General features: G+C 40.5%; 1 protein-coding gene across 1 annotated transcript in view; it reads right to left on the reverse strand.

Moving 5' to 3' along the window:
* Positions 1-15019, reverse strand: part of ARID4A (AT-rich interaction domain 4A) — a 46030-nt gene that overhangs the window by 15313 nt on the left and 15698 nt on the right. The window contains exons 8-11 of the mRNA XM_039387680.1: positions 13771-13850; positions 12058-12134; positions 10830-10996; positions 1745-1817 (exon numbers count right to left, since the gene is read on the reverse strand). Of these exons, the coding sequence (XP_039243614.1) occupies positions 1745-1817; positions 10830-10996; positions 12058-12134; positions 13771-13850 (397 nt within the window). The remainder of the gene's footprint in view (positions 1-1744; positions 1818-10829; positions 10997-12057; positions 12135-13770; positions 13851-15019) is intronic.

Consider the following 15019-nt stretch of genomic DNA (forward strand, 5'->3'; position numbering starts at 1 on the left):
TTTATAAAAGCAGAAACCAAAAGTGACTTGGGGCAAGTGGCTGCATCCGTAGACAATAATCCTCCCAGCAAGGAAGAATATCAAACCTCTCCCCTGCTGCTTCTTATCTTCCTTCATCTTCATGCAATTATATTTGGAATCATTAAAATAATTTTAGAGGACTTTGGGAATACTGTCATGATTACATGAATCAAAACACTCGAACTGAGAGACCAGAATGTAGAACAAATGTGGTGGGAACAGAAATCCTGCTGTAAGGACAGAGGGGGGGGAAAAAAAAACCAAAACAGAAAGGGGCAAAGGCCCAGTCCTGAAAAAGTCCTTCCTGCACATTGCTCAATCCACATATGATTTAGAGAGTATTTCCTGGACTGAGTCTCCAACAATGCTTTCTTCTTTTGCCTTCACAAAGCCCTGACATGCTCCCTACTTGGTTTGTAGTCTAAGAGTTTAGGAAAGGGACTGAGGAAGGAGGAAAGCAGAAAAAGAAGAAAATTGGGGATCAGCCCAGCAGCAGAGGGAGGTTTTTTCCCAGCCCAATTTAGATTTTTATTCCCCTAAGGTAGGTTATTCTCCAGAAACACTGGTTATACACAGGAGGCCTCAAAACTGTATTGGATGAGCTCCAGAACTCTTTGCTATAACACAAAATCAATTACTAAACCTGTGATAAGAACTGGAAATACTAAACAGACTTGAAACTGTTCTTTTATGATTCTGTGGTCTAGAACACACCTCATTAGAAGGGATGCAGACCCTCTTTTACAAAGGCAACTTGATTTCCCCACTAATTTTAAAACAAACAAAAAAAAGGTAGGGGGGAAAATTAGCACTTCATGTTTTACTCTCAGCTCTGGTTATTTCAAATTCAAATACTTCAACGTTTGCTGTAGTATGCTGCTATGGAAATATCACATTCAGGTCACTTTTGCCAAGGAAAAATGAAGGAAAAATAGTAAAATGGCAGTAAATGCATTTGTAATTTACCTCCACCAAGGCTACTGAAGGATAAACACACACAGTATTTGAACTGAAATGGTGACTTCATGAGTAAATTTAATAAAATGAAAACAGTCTAAACCACAAAACTTTTCAGGCTTGAATATACTTTAGAAAAAAAGGGGGGAGGCATGAGAGGAGCTAAGGAACAGAAAAAACGTTCCATTTTAGTGTCAGTCTCATCACAACTGCAAATGCAAATGTCTTATGCAACAGCAGCTCTCCCAAGTCAGCAGGTACATCCTGCTCTCTATCCAGAGCACAGGCATTGCTGAGATCCATCATATGCCAAGACTTCAACTATTCTAATTTATTAAATCTCCCTTAATTCTGCAAAGACAGACATTGAAGATCACACTGTTTTCTTGTCCTAGCTACAGAACAAAGCAGAGTCGTTCCAGTTGCCTGTTCAGGTATCACTGCAACATCTCTGCATGATCAGGGCAGCTCTGCAAGGAGACCTGACCATGGTACATCTCCCACTCTCTCTCCTGGTTGGATTTCACCAGCCATGAAGAGGCTCCTCAGGTTCCAGCCCGAGATTACCAGCAGCAGAACTCCCAGCCAGGCTGTCACGACAAGGAAGCAACCAAGAGCTTATTTAACAGGGAGCGTTGACATAAAAAAGGCTTTGTGAAAGCAAAACAAAATCAAAACACCTCAGGGAGGATTTGAGTTTCCTTTGAGTGCTGTGCCATTAAAAAAGTGGACTAGAGATAAGAAAAGAGGGAAAATTCAGTGTTACCTCTGTCTTCCATAAACTTGTAAAGCTGTTGGAGGAAGTTGTCCCTCTCTTCAGGATCGAGCTCTTCCTCAGGCTGTGAAAACAAGCGCAGTCAGAAATGAAAACAGCAAACATGCAAAGTAACCATTTATTTGTGCAAAAGCCTAAGAGCAAGAACTAAACCCAAACCACTTTCCATCTGGCTCTGCACCCATGGAATGGTGAAATATGCAGAAAACAAAATTTACTGAGCAGACTGAAGCGGTACCTCAGGAGGAGAAAAAGGAAATGCAGGTCAGGGAAGGCATCGGGCCATGACAGAAGGAATGTGTGAGCCTCACAATGAAAACACCAACACACTTCACATACTTCTCTCACACAGAAGAGGTCTGTTATTTACAAGACTGAAACAATTCACAGGAACTCAAGGGGTTTTGGGGTTGGGTTCTTTGCTTGTTTGGGGTTTTTTTGCTTAACTCATCTTTCCAGCCCAATTTTAGCCCAGGTTGCAGAACAATCCTTTCTCCAATCATTCCTGGCTTTGATGCTCCAGACAGTATTTGGTTTGTAATTAAGCTCCAATGCTTGATTTCAGCTTATATTTGGAAACACTTTTAGAGTCACTTCTATAATTTATTATTATAAATCCCTTAGTTTTACATTTACAACTTAAAGCCTCAAAGAGATAAACACTTACAAGCTTGATGGGAGCCCATAAATGAAATAAAGCTTTTCTTTTATTCAAGTGAAAATCATTAAAATAAAGTCAATTTATTGGTGGGTGGGAGGGGCAGGGAGGGGAAATAACATCTACGTATCTTCACGTAATTTTGAGCTTCTAGCAGAGACCAGAAAAAAAAGTAATAAACCCTTTTCCCTGCAATGCTTTCTGGATGGCACTTTCTTCCTGCCAGCCTGGCAGTTTGCACAAGCAGGACTGCAGCTGCCTCAGAGGAAAGACGTACAGTACGTGTCAAAAAATCTTATCATTCCATTATTAAAAATAACAGGCAAGTGACAAGCAGCTCCAGAAGGAAACCAGAAGAGCAATTTACATTTCAGTTGTCTCTGCATTCTCTAAACTTTAAGCTTCAAGGCAGGAAAGCAGGCAGGGAAATGGGAATGTACGTGCTGCTGGCTTGCTAAGCAGAAAGCAATCTGCCCAGCATCAGAATGAATCCAGCCCTGCCTGTTTCACTGAATCCCTTCTAAGCCCAACAGGGCTCACCTACAATCAGGCAGTATCTGTGTCTTACTTTCCTATTTTTATTTGGGAAATAACCGGAGGAAATTCAATGTGTAATCACAACATTGTACAGCATCAGTTACCACTTGCCCATGGCACATTACAGGGATTATATAAGGAAAAGCAGTTATCTATAGAATTAGTATGTTCTTCCAGGTTATCAAGTGAAGTATTGCTATAGAAACCACAGCTCTTTTCTCTCCATCTAAACTGCAAACCCACTCCAGGATCGAGAAATTTCTACCATCTCCTGTGATGTTTACTGGTTAAAGGCAATATGGTTCAAACTGTGAAAACTAAATACATGCAAATAACAGTAAATCTTCAGAAATACTTCTGAACAGTTGAATTAAAGCCATCTCTTTCATGTGGGCACAGTTCCAAACCAGAACTCCAGGTCAGAGCAGCAGAAATGTAGGTTAGAAATAGCACCCTTGCAGTCAGAATTTAACCATTTCACTGAGATGAAGGATTTTCACCTGAAGAAAAGCAAAAGGGAAAGATCAAAAGCTTTCCCGTAGGGTGGGGACATAAAACCTGGCTGTAATATTCACCCACCTGTGTAAGACCCCCCAAATCCTGTTTCTCCCTGTTGTTGGTGTGTGAGCCCCTTGGCAGAGGAAGCCTGAACTGTGCTGGTATCAACACCAGAACAGACACCAAATCCTCCTGAGAAGCCACTTGAATAAGACCTGAATAACTATCACCACCATCAGCTATTTTTTTGCTGCTGGCCAAAATAAGAAAGACCAACCCCTCATAGATGTGCTTACTGCAATCCATTTGGATATCTGGATTTTTATAAGAGGTCCTTTTTTTATCAGGGTTATCTGTTTGCAACTGGGCATAATGAATTCCCAGAAGTGTCTACTGTTCTGAGTTATTGAAATACATCAACCATCAGCAACCTCAAATCTGCATCCCAAGTCAAGGAAACACCTGAGAAATGTTGGTGCCACATCCTGTGATCACCATCAGTGAGGGACTGGAGAGTTAAAATTCCCAGCACAGATTTCCAGCAGGACCAGGGTGACTCTGCTGCCCTCCAAAACTCACTGTTCCTCCCCAGACATTTATGCCCATTTTAGACTGGCCATAAGTAAGTTCACAGTGACAATTGTTCAAAATCAGTTTTTTAAGAGAGTTCTGTCTCTCCATTTCATTTTTTTCCCATACAGATGTTGCAAAAAAGGGGAGACTGGAGCCAAAGGTAAGTCAAAGTGAGATGCAAAACAACATGAAAATTTTAAGTGGCAGGAGCTCAAAACCAAGACCTTTCTGCTGTTCATCCAATACCCACAACTAAATGCAACACAAGAAAATTTTTTTAGTTACACGATGAGAGGCTGAATTTCAATTAAATAAAAACAAATAAAAATACCCAAGATGCCTTTTTTCTAATTAGAAGATTGAAATTTTATGGCTTTGAGATGTTTCCCTCCTTTCTGATTAGCAGGTCACATCAGCTAGAGAATTCTGGAAGCAGGAAAACAATAAAATCAACCATGATCACACATTATCTCTGTAAAAGGACATACTCCTTTCCCAACTCCATTTCTTACTGCCTTCCAAGCAACACTAACAGTGTTCATGTATTTTCTAAAATTATTTTGAGAGTAACAACCAGCAAATAACACAGCATAAACCACACAGAAACATGGAGAAAACTTGTAACTGGCTTTGCTTCATTTCGTTTCCAGCCACTTAATTCACCCTGAGCTTTTCCTCCGTCCTTGACATGATTTTAACCGAGAATGTGGCTCTGTTACCCTGACTCATCATTTACTCTCCAGAAGGATGTTAAACCTTCTGTGGGTGCCAACCTTTAGAGCTGAGTGGGAGCACAAAGGATAAAAGAGTTTCTTCTACAAAAGGAAGAATGAATCTCTACCTACGAGCACGTTCACCATAAACTCAGTCAATACGAGGTGAGGCTACCAGGGACTCATCTTCCTTTTATGTTACAAATGGACTGACAAGCCCATAAACTCCTCTGTGGAATAAATGGCAGTTAAGAGGAAGAACAGTGCATACAGGATTTGGAGTTCAGAGCAGTTTATGATCGAGACAATCTGCCAGAATTAATGTAATTTTTGTTGTTTCGAAGTACTTCAATGCGTTTTCATCGCTGGCACATTTGCCTTCTGATGCCAAGTTTGAACACCAATTAAGGAAATGAAAAGAATTAAACTGATTGCAACAAGTTAACAGCTTTACACCACGTGGAGATGAGAGTGGTCTTAAAATGTTAATTTCTACCAACAAGAAGTAGGAATTCAACCATCCTCAGCAATGACTCACTCGGAGCTGTGCCTCGGCCTTCAGCTCCCCTGCTCCTCTTTGAGGGACATTCTGAGAATGCCTGTGAGCAAAGGGCTGTGAGCAAGAACGTCTTGGAGGAACATTTGGGCATGGGATGATGCAGGCTGTGCTTCCCAGCAGCCAGAACTCCTACAAAGGCATGGATGCGTGAGAAGGAGGATTAACTAATCAATGTTCAGCTATTTTTAAAGGTTATTCTGTGCATTACACGCCACAGCTGCTTTGGGGGTTTTGTGTATGTAAATCACAGAATCACAGATTGGTTTGGCTTGGAAAGGACCTTAAAGACCATCTTGTACCACTCCCCTGCCACAGGCAGGGACACCTTCCAGGGACACCAGGTTGCTCCAAGCCCTTGAACCCTTCCAGGGATGAGGCAGCCACAGCTTCTCTGGGCAACCTGTGCCAGGGCCTCACCACCCTCACAGCCAAGAATTTCTTCCTAATATCTAATAAACCACTTCTTTCCTGACACCATGCTTCATTAACTTGGAAATTACTGTTTTCCTGCATTTAACTTTTAGGAGTCAGCTTTTTAATGTTATTTTAAAATATAAACAGGTTGCAACAGACATGGATGATCTGGGTATCATTTTATGTGATCTCCCACAGTCACTTAGAGAAAAGTCTACATGGGAAACAACAACTATTTTCAAGCAAAATGTAAGTATTTTAATAGCTGACTACTGATTATTTGTAGGAATCTTGAGCCTCCTAAAATACATTATGGATTTCTGATCCCTCCTTTATGAGCTCAGTGCTAATAAAATATATGGTAATGACTTATCATGAGAACCGAAATCCTTGCAGAAAAGGAATATTGGAAAACGCCTCTGGCACCTTCCCTTTTCAACAATGTAAAGCAACTGTGACTGATGTTTCCTGATGCTGTTGTGATGCAAGAACCCCAAAAACATGAGATGAATGCACCCTATTAAACATGCCACACACACATCCTCCAGGTGACCGTCAAAACCAAGCCTTAAAGGAAATCCCCCAAAGCAAATGCCTGGAGGTGCAATAACTCTTCCCTCAAAGAGCTGTGGGGGCCAGCTTGCTGGAGGATTTCTCTGAACAAATTCCTCACCTTTCCTTCTATCTTAAATGAATATACCTATTAAGAACTCATACTGAAAAGGTATTTCAAATAAGTGCATGTTAAAATCTTCATTCTGCTGGAATCAGAGTGTGGCCCACAGGGAGACCGAGAGCCAAAAGCAAATGTTGCCTACACGTTCCTCTGTAAAATGGGGAGTATTTGACTATTTGAACTTGAGAAACAAATAGGGTGGTTGCAATGGATTCTACAGCTTCTCCTCCCAGCACATTTACCTGTCTGGAATTCTTTGCTTCACTGTTCTACATTTAGATTATTCTTTCTTCTTCCCCAATAAAACAACTTAAATACAAACAAATACAGTAGTAGATATAATCTGTTTCTAATAAAAATCAGGTAATGATCAAAAAACTTTCTATTTCTATGTGGAGATGCTGGAGTTAAGATTTTCTCTCTCCTTTTAGCTGCAGTGCATTCCTTGACTGTCAAATGTACCCTCCAAACACAGTTAATTCTCTTCTTCTGACATGCTGAAAACTGGGTGAGAACCAAAAGCAATATCTGGATTTTTATCAGGATTCAAACTAATTGAGTGATTCTTTTAATCTTCATTTGATACAGACTTTTTTTCCTACAGTACCCCTGCATTTTTTCACTTTTTATGACACAAGTTATTAAAAACCCTTACATTTTAAAGAAAAATAATCCAGAGATTCAACATCTATTGCCAAAATTCCAGCAATTTGAACATGCTGAGCAACTCTGTGTAATGCAATCCCTGTCGAAGTCAATGACAAGCATTTTCCACACTGTCCTCCTTCCTAGTCAAGTCTGGACCACACAAGTCACTTCCCACTGATGAGGAGGAGGAGCATCTCACCAACACCATATTTGTTCCCACTCCTCAGCTTACAAAAGCCACCAAAGAACAGCCCTGGAGAGCCTGGAAACCTGGTTGTACCAATTCTACCACCTCTTTAAGATGTCATCAAAGGCAACACAATCAGAAAGACTCTGTCAAAACAAAGTTACAGATTTTTAACCCAGCCACTGGAAAAATGGTAGGATCTCTTCTCACCGGCTATGCCAGATCTCCCTGCCCCATTACCATTATAAAAGATCCTACTTCAGAAAAATAAGATCCTTTCCATTCCAGAATGAGACTCTTCTGACTGACTTTATCCTGTGATTATATATGAAGTAGGCCTGTGTCCTTTTGATTATTTAATGAAGGCCTATCAGGCTGGGCAGCAGCTGGATAGGCCCTGACAGCAAAGCTGCTCTGCAGTTTAGAACATGGGAGTGGGGGAAAAAAAAAAAAAAAGGTATTTTTAAAAATCTCACTCCAATATAACCAATTGCTGTTCTAAAACAAAAAAGTCCACTGAGAATATTCTGGGAGAGGATGGACAGAAGCTATTTTTGACCTTGATTAATACAGGAGGAACTCTGTGAAATGTAAAATTTTAGCACTTGAGATCTGTATTCAAACACAGGCAAGGAAAAAAGATCATTCACTTGTCGATTCTCTCTGCATTTCTGTCTTTCTAAGGGAAAAGAAAAAAGGAATGATGATAAATTCCCTAAATGCTGTCTAATTGCAATATCTACCATGGCCCACTATTAAAATATATATTCTCAGAGCTGAATCAAGAATTTGATTTAATGGGCTGTCATGACAGTTCTGCTCTGACATAATCTAAAAAGATTCATATGTATCCTCTGCTACACAGCTTCTGTAAGATGAAGATGCTCACCTTATTTTTAAAAGCCTAGTTGTCACCTGGAAATAATGGATTCCACAGCTTCTCTATCAGCACATCCACCTGTCTCAAATCCTTTGCTCCTCCACTTTACATTAACATCATTCTTTAAAAAATAACTGCAATTCCTTTTACAGGAATGTCTTTTTTTTAATTTTTTTTTAAACCACCAAGCTTCCCCCTCCCCCTTCTTTGTTTGAAACACACAGATTTTTATGCAATAGGCATGAAAAAATGATAATAAAAATGGATACTATAAAACTGGTACAGGAATCCTTGATTTTTAGTGACTGATACTCTGCAATTTAAGGAGTGTTAATACAGGCAAACCAATACAGACTGCAACAGTTCACACCCTGCAAAATGTGGCCTATTCAGTCTTTTTCACTGCAAACTGAAGAAAAAAACCCTGAGGATTTTACATTCTGCACACATTTATCTCAGATTTATCTAATCATAGCATTCTTCTCAGACAGACATTTACTCCATTTTCCCAAACACTGTTATCAAGGCATAAAATCCACACCTAAAAATAGACTCTTATTGTCTTTTTTTTTTTTTTTTTACCTGGCTGCAAAGCTCCACCAGCCACTTCCCAGCTCAGAAACCCAAGTCAAACCCCCATCCTCAACCCCCCCCCCCCCACCACCCGTTCACATTCCCACATTCAAGCCCACAATCCTTACCTAGGAGCCGCATTCTTTCAAACGTAAAATGGTTTGACTTCCTCTCTATCTAACGCTCCCACTGCCCGCACATATTCCAGCCCGGCTTCCAGATATCTGCTCGCGCTCTCTCTCCCCGCGCGGCGCCCGCAGTTAACCGGCATTACTTACATTCTCTTCCGTACAAAAAAAATGATTGTTAAACACTAATAAGAAGGCTAAAGCCCCGAGGCACGAGATGAAAGGCAGGGGAAGGGCCAGCCCATCTCCGAGCCCCCGGCCAGCCCCGGTCCCGCGGCCGCTCCCCGCGCCTGCGCCGCCACCCCAGCGCGTTGCCCTGGGAACGCCGAGGCCGCCGCCAAGCGCCATCGGCCATTCCGTGTGGGAAGGGAAGGGAAGGGGAAAGGGAAAGGGAAGGAAGGGGAAATCTGACCTCCCTCGCAACGCAAACCGCACTCGGGTTTTGCTGCGTTTCCCGGTGTACCGTGAAAATCAGTGGGAAAATAAAGAAGCGAATCTCAACACTCGCCCCCCCCCGTCACCCCCCCCCGCTAAATCCAACACCCAGGGTACAGCCAGGGAGCAGGGATAGAAGGGAATTCTCGAAATACAGTTTAGAAACTGGGTAACTTTATGGAAAAGGAGCCACTTAAAATATTCCAAAGCAGAAAAACATTTTGCTGTTAATATCAGAACCACAGAATCACGCTCCATGATCTGGGGTGGAAAGGATTTTAAAGATATTCTAGTTCAACCCCCCTGCCATGGGCAGGGTCAACTTCCACTAGACCAGGTTGCTCCAAGCCCCGTCCAACCTGGCCTTGAACACTTCCAGGGATGGGGCAGCCACAGCTTCTCTGGGCAACCTGTGCCAGGGCCTCACCACCCTCACAGTCAAGAATTTCTTACCAGTATCTAACATAAATCTCGCCTCTGTCACCTTGAAGCCATTCCCATTGTCCTGTCACTCAAGGTCCTTGTCCAAGATCCCTCTCCAGCTCTCTTGGAGCCCTTTAGGCACTGGAAGGTGCTCTGGGATCTAACCGGAGCCTTCTCCTCTCCAGGCTGAGCAGCCCCAGCTCTCCCAGCCTGTCTCCAGAGCCGAAGGGCTCCAGCCCTCACAGCAAATTCGTGGCCTTATCTGGACTGACTTCCAACGGATCCACATCTTTCCTGTGCTGAGGACCCCAGAGTAGGACACAGAGCTCTGGGTTTGGGCATCAGCAGAGCAGCGTAAAGGGGAGAACCCCCTCCCTCGACCTGCTGCCCTCTCCCCTTGTGATACAGCCCAGCACATGGTTGGCTGCCTGGGCTGCCAGCACACATCGCCAGGTCCAGCTTTTCACCCATGAGAAACCCCCTGCCCTTCTCCACACAGAGCTGCTCTCAGTGACTTCTCCCAGTCTGTTCTCAGGTCCAGGACTGGCCCACGAGTTCAGAGATCACCCCAACATGTTAAGACACACAGTCCTTTCACACCATAGCCCGGGATTCTCTGATCCCCAACCGAACATTTCCACAGTTCAGTCCTGCACAGCTCTGAAGCATCTCAGGCACCAAAGAGCTTCAGCAGGCCCTGTGCATCAGCTCATACTTTCAGTCAACCTACTGCTTTTGCTTCAGTAGTTTATCTTTCTTTTTTAAAAATCAATCTACTGTTTTCAGAAACAAGTTACTTTTTATATAACCTACATATAAAGAAATATACAAAGAAAAGAAAGAAAAATAAAAAATTACTTGTATTTAAGGTTGTATTACTACCACTAGGCTCAGCATAAATTTTTTGGGTTTGCCTTTCCTTTTGATCCAGAATCTTTCACTCTTCTCTGCCTTGAATTCTTAATTTCTGAGATTTGTCTCTGATTTCTGCACTGGATAACTGGAGAAACCTGCCACTGCTCACAAATCCCAATAAATGCAACTGTAACAGGGAAAATGAACAGGACTGAAAAGACATTGAAGTCTGACAGTAAAGTGTTGGAAAGTGTGGGGTTTTCAGACAGGCATGTTGCTAAATTATCTCTGAAGAATGACTGAAATTGCCCAGACTCACCGGTACTTCTTCAGTTTTCTCTTCTCTTTTTTCTTCCTCTTCATCAGTTTCTGCAGCAGCTCCATCTTCCTCATCACTGCTGGAGGACTCCAGGATTTCACTGATGTCCATTTTCCAGTTCCTAGGAACACCCTTGGTGCTGAGAAACGTAGTTGCCTCCTGTAGCCCTACAGAAGAAAGGGCCCTGGCTTTACCTCATCCACAGCATGCAGTCACAAAGCATTTTTAATTTCCTTTTCATCACATTCTTGTAAATCACAACCCTAACTTAAATGGCACCCTGACTTACTTTGCTCTTTTCAAAATATCATCATGTCTTAGATTGCAAAAAAAATGAAGAGCATTTGCCAAAGAGATGTGACATCAGTGTTTGGAACAGAGGAAAAACACACCAGTGAGGAAGGGAGTGATGGGACAGGCTGGAGTCACACTTGTACAATGGAAATACCTCGAATTCTTTTGCTTGAAGAGGTGCTCCAAGGGGGAAACAACAGAGCAAAACAAACCCAGATAACCCTAAAATTTGCCCCTCAGTCACAGAAAGAGACTTTAATAAAGGAATCAGAAGAATACCCAGAAGAGGGACATTCTGCAATGAACCATTCAGTGCTGCTGGAGAAGAAAAGGCACCAGTTTTTAACAGCTGCTGATAGAAAAACCTCCAGACATTGGTCTCAACTCTCTTTTTCTTTTTTGTTTTTGAAACCATTAGTACCTTTGGTTCCAAAATATTCCCTCGTGGCAAGAAATGTCACAACCCAATTATGTTCTGCACAGGAAAAAAAGTCCCTTTCTTCAATTTATCTCAAACCTGGCATCTGATCTTTTCTTTGGCTGTTCTAAAGCTCTTGTACTGTGAAACAGCTATTAAGGAGAAAGTAGAAATCATTATGAGTTACACTAATCAATCAAAACCACCTCAAGCTCTCATTTGTAGCATGTTAAAGCTTTACTTGTTAAGGAGCTGTTCCACACCTTTACTCAAATTAGAGGAACTGCTGTTGTTGAGAGGGATTTTTTGTTGCTGGGTGGGGTTTCTTATTACAATTTTTAATAAATATATTTTAAATATTTCTCTTTAACAAATTTCATATCCAAAGTTTCTCTAATTTATCCCATTTAAAATTATTCACAAAATATCCAAAAGCAACTATCAGAAATCAAGAGGTCATCACTTATCTATAAATGTTAAAAGTACTATTGTATGAAATTATTTCTTTTAATTTACCTTTCTTAGGAGAGGACTCAGATTTTGGTAAGTTTTGAAGATCTAATTCTTTGATGTCTTTTCTTGCTATTGAGTAACTGTAAAAAAATAAGGTTTTGTTATTATTTTTAAAGCACAGAAAAGCAAGCATTTGACTTAGAAAAACAGCAATTTCTAAAATTTTCAAGATTTAGCATCCACCTGCAGGGTCCTTTCTAACAACTAAATGCATAACACACTTGTTATTGTAGTGTAATACAAGAGCAAGTTATCCAGAATACGTTTCCAATCTTTCTTTGAGATTCAGACATTAAAGTATCCTTAAATAATTAAGAAAAGTTTGTAAAGCTTCTTTATGTTCAGTGCTTAAACTGCACAAATTTGCAAAATTAAAAAAAACCACAAAGGCAAAAATCGTTTTCTAAACTGAAAATATTCACACGAATCAACAGCTGCTCTCCAAAGAGGAATCCAGCTAAGAGGGAAAGAACAAGTCCTCTACTTTCAAAATGCATTTCTAGGAACACAGAACAACAGTGAAGCCAATTCCCAGATCTGCACTGACAAACAGTTGATTTTGATTTTTAAATTACACAGCACAACATATGGAAGTTGCTCTGTTCTAAGGTTAAACTGAATATATTTTCTTTTCTTCTTTCATTATTTCACAAAATCTGGAGTAAAACCTCAGGAATTAGGAGCTGCCATTTTCTGAAGTTAAAGCCATAATACCATGGGGAAAAAAAGTCAAACAGAGCAAGAGTAGATATTTTACCAGCAGCATTCCACCTTCAGTAGATAAAGAGCCAGGCTTACCTAGAAGGCTGATGGGAAGTGTCTACATTAAGAGGCCAAAATGAATTAAGTCTTCAGGCACTTGGAATACATTTCAGCAATCAAGTACTCACAACCTACTCAAAATCATGGCTCTTAAAAAAAATCACAAATTGTTCACTTTGAAAGGAGAGAAAGAGGGTGGCAGCTGGCCTTTGGCAGGGAAGTTTTTAGTTACAATATGTTGAGACACATGTAATGTGAAAAGAAATAAAGGGAAACAGCTTTTACAAAAAACAGTCTTCATACTCTTATAAATACATTATTCCTTAACTAAGACACACATCTCTGTTGCTCCCTGTATTTTAAGAGCAGAGGATGGACCAATAGGATCTTCCTTTCTTTTTGCCACAATCTTGTTCAGATTCTGTAAATATTTTAATTAACAAGTCTCTTCAAATTCCCTTCTTTATTGGAAAAAAGTAGATTAAGCCCTTAAAAGCTTTGCTGTTTTAACAGCAATGGACATCATGGCACTGGAGGTAATGAGTGCATCAGATATCCAAACTACTACAACGGACACCCATAAAGACAGTAATTAAGACATTAATGAAAATAATTTAAACCAAAACTCACACTACAAAGGACAGAAATGATCTAAAGAGTAAACACTCCTGGGTGGTTTAGGTTTTTTTTTTTCTTAAGTTGTTGGTATTTTTAAATGAAGCACCAAAAACTTTACTGATTCAAGGAATACTCATCATTCCACACAGTGGAAAGAAGGGTGAGGAAGCACAGAAGGAGATGGTTGGAAATGGACTGCGAAGCCAAACGTGTCCATCCAACATTACAGAACGTTGTAGCCTTTCCATTTGGAAGAAATAATGTCTTCAGCAGCAATATGTAATTAGTCTCCCATTTTCTCCCATGTATCTCTAATAAAAGTGAGCAATCACTTACAATTTGGAATCTGCAAAGGATCGAACTAAACACTGGTCCTTTTTCACGGCGACGTCGTCGTTGCAGCTCGGTGACACCACCTGAAGGTTCAAACAAAACACTGCTTTATTGAAAAAAAAAAAGCTGATCTTCCAAGGAAAGAAAGACAGCAAGAAAACTGCTGTTTTCCTGTTTATTATAATCTCCAGTTCTGGGAAAACAAACCTACTCCAATTTATAGTACTAAGGTCAACGGTAACAAATTTCAAGAAGTAATTTACCCCAAACTATTGACTTGATATGTACAAGCCAAAAAAGCTTAAAATTTTATTTGTAAACTCAAAACTTATCTGCTGAGGTTCCATCATGGGATCCTGTTCATTCACTCTGCTTTTTAATTCTTGTTCACACAAAACCTGATTTAAGCATCTATTTAAAAAGTCACAAACCCACTTATTTTATACCAGTTTCTGATGTTTGGCATTCAAACTGAGACATAAGTTGGTTTTTTGGTTTGCTTGGGTTTGGGGTTTTTTTGAGGTGTGGATAACATAAGCTAGTGTGAAATCCAGCACATCCTTCCACAGCAGTATTATCTCTAAGTCTAAAAAAAGTGATAAAAATGTATTTGTATTACCAAAACCAGAACAAGTTTACATCTTGCTCTAGACCACACACAAACAGAAAATGTTACATGCAAATACATGGCCTCCAGTAACTTAATCCCCTAGGTAAGAACCATGTTAAATTAAAATCTGTCATTAATAAAGGGATATACAACAGTCAGAACATGTGCAAAACCACATTTTATATACAGCTGGATAAGTCAGTGTCAACTATTCACCCCACATTACACCCCAATGTTCTCTCTAGAAGGGAAGACACTGGAGTCACACAAGCAAAAGTTTACTACAGAAAGCAACTTTTAGCATGTATATGTATTTCTGTGCATATGAACAATCTGCAGAGTGTCTGCCTTTACAGTACAAGTCTACTTGGATTTATTTAATATGTATTTATTTCAGCAGTGGCAATGAACAGCTGTATTGACAGTGAAATAAAAATAACCACCAGCATGTACTGCCAGAGTGACTGGCCACTGGTGCAAATGAAAGCATGAAAGAAAGGAGAATTCCACAAAATTGAAAGTCAAATGAAATAAAACTGCTCTTCAATTGCCTGGGAGTGCAAATCCTAACACATCTTATTTTTAGAAGAAAAACATCATCCCATACTGATCATCTCACATGCAGTTTGAAAGACTTTAAAG

Source organism: Pipra filicauda, unplaced genomic scaffold, assembly GCF_003945595.2.
Source record: "Pipra filicauda isolate LSUMZ 115617 unplaced genomic scaffold, ASM394559v2 scaffold581_size553298_pilon, whole genome shotgun sequence".
Lineage (NCBI taxonomy): Eukaryota > Metazoa > Chordata > Aves > Passeriformes > Pipridae > Pipra > Pipra filicauda.